Source organism: Camelus ferus, chromosome 20 (assembly GCF_009834535.1).
Source record: "Camelus ferus isolate YT-003-E chromosome 20, BCGSAC_Cfer_1.0, whole genome shotgun sequence".
Lineage (NCBI taxonomy): Eukaryota > Metazoa > Chordata > Mammalia > Artiodactyla > Camelidae > Camelus > Camelus ferus.
In genome coordinates this window covers 40,500,661-40,510,544 of record NC_045715.1, presented here as the reverse complement: position 1 = coordinate 40,510,544, position 9,884 = coordinate 40,500,661, and the positions used below count along the sequence as shown (strand labels likewise).

The 9,884-nt window shown below is 36.6% G+C and overlaps 1 protein-coding gene across 6 annotated transcripts in view; it reads right to left on the bottom strand.

The window, feature by feature from the left end:
- LOC106730213 (ankyrin repeat domain-containing protein 26) overlaps window positions 1-9,884 on the bottom strand; it is a 56,833-nt gene that overhangs the window by 12,980 nt on the left and 33,969 nt on the right. For 5 of the 6 annotated variants that reach the window (XM_032463334.1, XM_032463337.1, XM_032463335.1 and 2 more), the window contains 6 exons: window positions 9,571-9,664; window positions 8,439-8,649; window positions 7,065-7,248; window positions 6,088-6,216; window positions 4,088-4,600; window positions 2,481-2,633 (listed from right to left, as the gene is read on the bottom strand). In XM_032463334.1, the coding sequence (XP_032319225.1) occupies window positions 2,481-2,633; window positions 4,088-4,600; window positions 6,088-6,216; window positions 7,065-7,248; window positions 8,439-8,649; window positions 9,571-9,664 (1,284 nt within the window). The remainder of the gene's footprint in view (window positions 1-2,480; window positions 2,634-4,087; window positions 4,601-6,087; window positions 6,217-7,064; window positions 7,249-8,438; window positions 8,650-9,570; window positions 9,665-9,884) is intronic. The other variant, XM_032463338.1, reaches the window with a different exon arrangement.

The following is a 9,884-nucleotide window of genomic DNA, read 5'->3' as shown; positions in this document are numbered from 1 at the left end:
ACCGCAATATGGATTAGAGAGGCTTCCAAAGAGGAAGGTTGAATTAATCTTTTCCAGGCTTAATCTTTTGCCTCTAGATAGTGAAATCTATGGATGACTCTATGAATTATAAGTGCATCATAATGAAGTATATTGCAGACTGAGTCAGCAGATCCCGTGACCATGATTTGATGGAAACTGGAGTGAAGTGGGAGGCACTGGGTGAGAAACTAAAGGTCTGAATGGGTGGGGGATGGACTTTATCTTTGCAAGCCAACTTTCTGTCATGTCAGAGTCAGCAAGGCATAAGCTGGCCACAGGCCCCTTCAGGAAGCAGGAGGTCTCCACAGAAGTGGAGTTACAGACATTCCACGACACTGACTTTTTATTACTATGTAAGACAACTGGTAATATGCAAGATGACTCGGAAAGAGTTCTCATAACATCTGACTTGGTACTGGCATAGGACAGACATAGATCAATGCATCACCACTGAGAATCTAAAAGAAACCCTCACATTTACGGTCAATTGATTTTCAATACGAGTGTCAAATAACTGAATGAGACAATAATAGTCTTTTTAACAAATGGTACTGGGACAACTGGATATCCACAGGCAAAAGATCAAAATTCGACCTCTACCTCATACAATACATACAAAACTAACTCAAAATGAAAGAGCTGAAACTACAAAATTCTTAGAAGAAAACACAGGTGTGTGTCTTCATGACTGGACCTGGCACTTGTTTCTTAGGTAGGACAGTAAAAGACAGAAATAGATTAACTGAACTTCATCAATATTAAAAACTTCTAGTCTTCAAAAGACACCATCAAGTAGGTAAAAAGGCAATCTCCTGAATAGGAGGAAATACTCGAAAATCCTACATCTGATCAAAGACTTGAACCCAGGATACAAAAAGAACTCTTACAATTCGATCATAAAAAGACAATCCAATTTAAAATGGGCAAAAACCTGAACAGACACGTCTTCAAAGAAGATACACAAATGGATAAGCACATGAAAAGATCCCCAACATTCTCAGTCATCAGAAAAATGCAAACCAAAACCACAATGAGATGCCAGTTCACACCTACCAGGAGAGCTAATGACCAGTGCTGACAGAAATGCATAGAAATTGGGAGAATTACACACTTTGGATAAAAATGTTAAATGGTGCACCCACTCTGGAAAACAGTATGGCAGTTCCTCAAAAGGTAAAACACAGTTACCATATGACCCATATGACAGCATTTCCATTCTTAAGTCTATTCCCCAAAGAAATGAAAACATGTTTACACCAAAACTTGCACAGAAATGTTCACAGCAGCATCATTAACAAGAGCCAAAAAGCAGAGGCAACCCAAAGGTCCATCAACTGATGGATGGATAAACGGTTTAGCCCCACAACCGAGTACTGTTCGACAATAAACAGAAATGGAAATACTGACAAACGCTGTAACGTGGATGAACCTTGAAGACGTTTTGTCAAATGAAAAAAGCTAATCATGAAGGACTACACAGCATGTGATTCCACTCATGTGAAACTCCCAGAACAGGCACATCTGTAGAGACACAAGTCAGCCTGGTGGCTGCCGGGGGCTGATGGGGACGGGGGGCTGGGGGTGATGGCCAAGGGATGCAGGCTTTCTTTTTGGGGTGATGGGAATGTTCTAAAATTGATTGTGGTGACAGCTGCACATCTCTGGATATACTAGGAGATACTAACTATGCATCCTAAATGGGTGACTTAAATGATACGTGAATTTTTTTTTTTTTTTTTTTTTGGTGGCGGGAAGTAATTAGGTTTTACTTACTTATTTTTAGAGGAGGTACAGGGGATCGAACCCAGGACCTTGTGTATGCTAAGCATGCACCCTACCACTTGAGTTATGCAATCCCCCCTATGTCAATTATATCTCAATAAAGTTAAGAAAAAATCCAAAGGCAGGATCTAGACAATTTTCCTAATTCTCTATTTTGGGTGTATAGACGTCACCTGAACTTCTCCATGCTTTGACAACATACGTAAAATGAAGAGAAAATGAAGGCAATGCCTAACTTCAACTGGTTTGTATAATGACCTTTCTGCACAAGTTACTCTGAAATCCATGAAATCAATACACACAGATTCTATATCCATTCACAAAAGTGAAGAGACATGACAATTTTCTGGAACATGCCATGAAACATTATCCTCTGATTTTATCTAGCTGGCCTCATTGTGGTGAGAGATCACTAAAAAATACTGTTTAGTAGGGAAAAAAAGTTAACTTCCGTGAGGAAAGATGTATAATTCTCAACTCATCTAAGGGTAAATACTATAAGAGAAACATAAAGAAATGGCAGAATGAAAGTCAAAGTTTAAGAAACAAGTACATCATAAAGATAATAAAAGTGTAATTATAATGAAGATACAGAAGAAAGCTGTCCCTGAAAAGCTAGTGTCCTGCAACGCTCTGCGCTGCACACTCACGGCCGACGTGCTAGGTTTCACACGTACTGGGTTCGCAGTTTGATGTGACCTCCTCTCTGACTCCTGCTTCTCATTTTCTGAGTTAGTGTGATGATGTGCTGTCACCTCCAGGGAAGCTTCCAACATGGACACTTTCTTTCGGGTGTCAGTCAGCTCTTGCTGGAGCTGTCTCATACAGGCCTAAAAAGATAACTCTGTTACTGATTTTTAAGTCACCTTATCATTAAGTTACATTAATAACATATAACTCCAACATATGGACTTTGAGAACTATCCCCACAGACATCAGTTCACCTTCTCTTCCTCACAGGCACACATTCCTGTTTACTGAATTTCATTAAAGACACAGAAGGCGTGACCCTCCTGCCTTACTGACAGTAAGTTAACTTAGACAATGGATGCTGCCCCACCAGCCATTCCCTGCCCCTCCCAGGAAATGGCCAAGCTTTACCCCCACTGAAGTCTCAAACAGAAAGGGGTGTGTAGGTGGGATGAGTGGCGGTAAGTTCCACACTGTGGAACATTCTCCCTCTTTCTCATTAGAGGCTTAAGTTCAGAGTTCTTCACATATTCAATCTGGTGTTTAAATCCTTCCAATAGACTCCTATCTCACAATAAAAATGAGGTTATTCCAATGGCCTTTGGGGACCCGAGACAACCTGGCCTCCCCTGCCTCCTGGACTGCAGCTCCTACACTCCCCCGACACCTCCCACTCACTCCCTTCCTGCCACTCAGGACTCGGCCTGCTCCTCCCTCAGTCTGACAATGGGACCCCAGTGCCAAACTCGTACATCACAGAGCGCTCCAGTTCCTCTGTACTGGACAAACTTAGTTCCAAGTGACAGTAACTGAGCCTTGAAATGAGAATTGTGAGCACATTATTTGAAAAAATATTCAAAGTAAATTAAAAATAGAACAGGGGAGACTAAGTCAAACACAGTTTTGCTAAAATTTACGCATTGTCCCAAATTATGACTGAATGAAAAGTAGATGCCTTTAAGGAGTGGAGAGGTCATAACAATACATGATTTGAGATGGAAATATTTCTAAATTTAATTCCAATTGACATGAATAAAAGTAAGATTATATCAACTAGAAATATATGAAAAGCTACTAACGAAAAGTACAAGATACAGCATTTACACATCAGTTCATCTGGGAAATCTGGATTGGACTGTCAAGGTAATCCACACAATTGAATCTTTTCTCTTTTTTTTTTCTTTTACTTTTTGTGTTCACACAACTGAATCTTAATTTCAAAACACTCATTTTAGGTCTGAGCATTTCATTTATCTGCTTCGTCACGATACTAAAATGTGGTGACAGGAAGATTAAAATGATTTGGGCACTGTAAGAGTAAATTACTAAGACCTTCCTGTATCTATCAACAACTTAGAGCTTAACCTCTTAAAATTTCAGGTGACACGGCATCTTTACTCAAAGTGAAGCACCTCTCAGGTCCAATTTTTGTTTGCTGGATACAAGATATGCTTTTAGGCTGCTTTACAGTGTATATATTTATAGCCCGCACATTTTTTATATTCAACTAGTTTCAACGTTTAGCTTCCATCAGATACTACTTTGAATTTTCTTTGAGGAAGTCTGAAAATTAGTTCTCTTTCTGGGTACTTACTTCCATTTCTGCTCTGTCAGTTTCATACTGATACAGTCTTTCTTTTATACGTTGGCATTCATTGATTAACTCCTTGTTTCCTTCCTCCAGCTTCAGAACTCGTCTGCTCATGGCTTCAAGTTTTCCCATGTGATCCAGAAACGGCTCTGGGATATTAAGTATTGTCTTTTTACTTTTCGCTTCATTTTGAGCAACATCCAGTTGCTGTCGAAGCAACACGTTTTCACTTTGTAGTTCGAATACTCTCTCCTCCAAGAATGCCTGCTTTCCAATGTATTTGTTGACTTTCCCTTGTTTGCTTTGAGACAAGGGTTCAGTTTCCTTGTTTGAATGCTGGGCTTGGCCTCGGTTTCTACGCACACATTCTAATACCAACGTCGTTTGTCTAAGAGCATCTCTCCTGGGATGGAGCTCAATTTCTTGGCCACGGAATTGACGTTCAGCTTCAGGAAGTTGCTGAGGAAGCACCTCGCTGCTATCTTTTGGGTCAGACAGCTCAAAATCCATTGTGTCCTGTAAGTGAAACCCCTCATCTCTTACTCTTTGAACTGTACGCAATAAACTGACATATCATAATTTCCTTTGAAGTGAAAGACTAATCTCTAAGTTTATACAACAAAAAGTTTGCAATAACTGGGTATCCAACTGGAAAAACTTAAGGTGGATACAGATCTCAAACTTTAAACAAGCAGAAATCCCCAAGAGTTCAAAAATTTAATTAAAGACAGTGAGCCCATGAAAGCAAAAAAGAAACAAAAGGATGTTTAAGAAGCTCAGAACTGGGAAGGTCTTTCTTTCTCTGAAATACAACAAACCCAAAAGGCTTAAAATAAATATAATTTTTAAGTGTAGTCAGATTTATTCATTTTTTGATATCTAACCTTTACAGCTACCCCCAAAGTAAAAGCCTTAGCTCTGTATATATTTGGACAGATTAAATTTCCTAAAAATTTTTTTCCTGAGAATATTCCATAAATATTCTCCCTTTCTAACATTTTCAGAGCGAGTTATAAGAATTACATCTACGGAGAAGTGATAAATCTAAGCACTGTACTAAGCACGTCTACAAACATCGGTTAACTCAGTTAGCTGTGACAATTCTGGAATAAAGGGTTAAGAGCACAAGCAAGCTGCAGGGTTTCCCCCAGGGCTTCCGACTCTCTGACTCTTACACCAGACCAACACTACTTCTCTAGGACAAATATATAAACACAAGAGAAGCCTTCTATTTCCCTAATGGTGAATACACTGAACATAAAGAAGGTCAAATTTACAGAGCTCTTCTTAGAAAATCAGGAGACTATTTGCTTCTGCAATAATTTTTATTTCTTCTTCATGGTCTTTATAACAGTAGTGGATGTGAAATAGCAGGGAAATACAGTGAACTGTTTTATTAAAAATAAAATACTGATCAATAAGTTATCACTAAGTATAGATTATGGCATGTCTATCACTATATTCAAAAGCTCCTTTGTACTGAAATCGGATATCATATGGAGCAGAGCATTACTTTTTATCACACGTGGGAGAATGACACCCAAACTATGGTTTCTGAACTGGCTACTTTTCCCCCCTTACCATCAGTGGAAGTGATAAAGTAACCTCTCCATTCGTGTATCAAAGGAGTGAGATCACTGCCAGAAACTAGAATGCCTGCCGTTAGTAGCAACAGTTTTGAGATAATGGAAGGTTCTACAATGCCTGCAGTTAGTAGCAAGTTTTGAGATAATGGAAAGTTCATCAATTCCTATGGAAAGTATGAACAGCCTCTCCTTGGATGAGGCCACTGTGAATGTCACTACGTCACTGTTGCCGGCAAATGGATTTGAATTCAAAATATTGCTTTATCCAATGGACCAGAAATGAAACCCCCAGAAAATATATTTACATATATAGGCTTTTAAAACCCTCTATACTTTCTGTACCTGTAGTATTGGTCTTTACACTATGTAAATATACAAATTCATACACACACGTCTGAAAATGACTAAAGAAAATACCTCAGCATTCATTTTATTAGTCTTTTCTGCCTCCTTTTGTTGATGATGGGCCAGGATTTCATCTTGTATTACTCTGGCATTCTGCTCTCGAGAAAGTTGTCTCTGAGTGTCATTTCGCGCTTCTAAAACCTGGAGACATATTTCATTAGGTTTTGGGTTTTATACCATGAAAAAAATCAAAAAAGCTTAGCAGGGGAATCTTTTAAAAAATTTTTAAAACTGTTAAAAAGAAGTAGCCTTTTTAAGCACAGGGATCTTTAATGCACATACATAACTCAAATTCTAATATATATGACAGCTAAATTTATCACAGAGGAAAAACACAAGGGATGTAGTATCGTGAAAGAAAAAGTTTTTTAACACTATATAAATTGAGTTATAGTCATTTTACAATGTTGTGTCAAATTCCAGCCCAGAGCACAATTTTTCAGTTGTACACGAACATATATATAGTCATTGTGACTTTTTTTTTTGTTGTGAGCTACCACAAGATCTTGCATATATTTCCCTGTGCTATACAGTATAGTCTTGTTTATCTGTTCTGCATATGCCTGTCAGTATCTACAAATTTTGAAATCCCAGTGAAAAAAAATTTCTTTGTAAGGCATTTAACCAGTTCCATCACAGTCTCAAGGCAATTTAGCCTGGATTTTAACTTCAAAAAGCCAAAATTAACACATGGATTTGAATTAAGACTTGTTACTTTGTTGAATGGACCAAAACCGTCAATCCTTATGTTAATGATTAAGCTCAATTTAACTTCCATTCCTTCACTCAGAAAAGACACAGAGCATCTATTAGATGCCAAGAACACCAAGAAACTAGCAAGTTAAGCTCTAAATGTCATAGTTCATATTTAGGATGAGATAACTTTTATTTGTTTTAAATGAAAATGTAGATGAATTCAAAACAGTATTATAAATAATATTGATGAAACAGTGTTAGAGATATGAAATTTTCACCTAAGACTAATTTACCTGATTTGGTTTATTCCTTATGCTCTTCGGTTTGCATTCTAGTGCTCGGGCAGTGCTTTCAAGTTGTTGGTTCGCGGAAGCTTGCTCATTGCATTCTTTCTCTTTTCTTTTTGAATCATCTTTAGTTTTACCATATAATATATAAGCATTTTTCTTCTTCTTTGTTTCTTGTTTTGATGTGAATCTGCAGTGAAATATGCTTACCTTAAAATTTATTTTGTTAGAAAATAAAAAGTTCATTTTATGATCTGGTTCTTCACATGCTGATTTATTACCCTAATGGAATTTCTATGTTCTCAATTTCTTTTTTCATTTCTAAGTCTCACATTTTAAATTCCTCACTTCAGTCTCTTCATAAAGATATATATATATATACATACATACATACATACATACATACATATATATTTGAAAAGTAGCAATGAAAAGACATAATGCTACTGAGTTTCAGTCAAGAGTAACTCTGGTGAATAGTGTAGGAAAGAAATTTTGCAATTATTCAGTAAAGTATGAATTGAAAATTACCCTTTTTTCCCCACATAGTCATAGATTACTCCATTAGGACAGAGAATTTAGTTACTAGTTAAAAGAGAAGTTGCTATTTAGAAACAAGTTTATAAGTTCATGAGAGACAAAATTTCAACTTCATGGGCTATTATTACAGGGACTCCTACATGATCTCCAGCAGAAGGTAACATCCGCAGACGTCTTTTCCAGAACACAGATCCGCTAATTAGCATAATCCAAGGCGAGGCTGGGGAGTCTACTAGCTGATGCCCTACACTTTATGTTTCTTCTTTTGCAACACTTTGAACTTTCCTTGTTGAATATCATTTATGTAGTAAATCATTTTTAAATCCCTTTTGGTACAAGGCAGGATCCATATTAAGTAATTAAGAAATAAAGAGTAATCCGTGCTTTCAGCATAGACCTTTGAACTGATCTTATCTCTGCATGAGAGAGATGCTGAAGAAACTAACCAGTAATCACTTTCCATTTTACTTTTTAGTCCATCCATTCATATGTTAAGAATCAAACTGCATAAATTTTTTTTAAAGTTTCTGCCTTGAGAAAAATGGTCATTTCATAATTCTGCAAGTGGGAATGTAAAGTAATATAAACTTCCTGGAGGACAATTGAGAGATAAGGATCAAAGATCTTTTTTTAAAGAAATATAGAATGAGGAGAATATATATATATATATATAGCTGTATTATTTCCAAGAGTCTCATATTCCACAATATTAATGAAATTTTCTCCCCTGTAAAATCCCAAAAGGTAAGTTAGCAATTGTAAGACTTCTCCTACATACCTACAGTATTAAAGTAAATATAAGGAGTTCAAATACTTCTTTAAAACCAAGAAATTCAGTACCTCATGCTGCAGAGCTCTTGTTCCCACTCCACATTTTGAAGTTTTAACTGTGATTTTGCTTCTCTTGTTTTCAACAGCTCTGTGTGTAGCCAGTTCATCTTATTTTCCTTTTTTTTAGTTTCTCCTCTAACTAGTTCACAGTCAGATTCTTTAAGTTCTATTGATCTGAATGAATGAACTGGATCCTCAATTTTCAATAACCTATCAGAATCTGCATTAGGAAGAAAACAAAAACAGAAACAAAATATATGAATAACTTTTGTGTATAAAGGACTGTGCATTTTCACATTCACTCATCCACACATTGAACAAATGGATATTGAGCATCTATAACGTGGAAGACATTCTTCTAAGCTCTGCAGATATTAAAAGAATGACAAAGTAATATTATGAACACTATGCAAATAAATTTGACAATTCAGATGAAGTGGGTAAAATTCCTTGAAAGAGAGAAATTACAAAAGCTCAATTAAGAAAGAACAAATAAGCTAAAAAGCCCTATATCTTAAAAACCAAAACAAAAGTCCTATTTAAAGACCTTACCACAAAGAAAATTCCAGTCCCAATGGTTATACTGGTGAATTCTACCAAGTATTTTAGGAAAATTTAATACCAATTCTACACAAATTCTCCTCGAAAAATGAAGAGGAAGAACTATGTCCTCATTCTATAAAACTAACATTACCCTGAATCCAAAACCAGACAAAGGTATTACAAGAAAGAAAACTAGTGTCATGAAAATGGAGGTAAAAATTCTAAACTCTTCCTTCTTCTAAAGAAGTATTCTACATTACCACCTCCTGCCAAGGACCCCCCAACTCCTTTTCCTTCATTTACTCCCCTCCTCCCTGCCTCTCTCATTCTTCACTCCCTCCTTCCCTCCTCCTGGTTTCCTGACTGTCCTCAGGTCACAGAGCATCTTGAAAGAAAGCTAACATCTGAGCTCCTTAAACAGCATTCTAGTTTAATCTGTTGCTGACACCTGATAAGATATACAATTTACTTCCTTTTCTCCTCTTCTTCCTCACTATATGTTCAACAGGAGATTTTCTTTGGCTGAGAGAATAGATCCAAATCCATGTTTCAAATCAACATTCTGTCAAATGACTTTTTTATAAAATACAGTGCTTACTTTCTATTTGTCCATTTAATGTATTTTTTTCTCCTAGACCTGCAGCTCCAGATAAATCATCAACATAGTTCGGTAGTTGAATCTTGGAGGTACGCTGTTAAAATTAATATTAATAATGAGTTGCATAAAGATTTCCTGATCCCTTTCTAAGAAAATACCTGCGTTCCCTACCTTGTTAGTATTTTATTTAATTTCCTACTTTAAAAGCAATTAGACTTAAAAAACAAAATAAGCATATCCTGGAAACCCAAACATTTAAATAGAAAATTTCATATACACTCTTTAGAGCAAGCCTATCTTTTATCTTCAGTTGG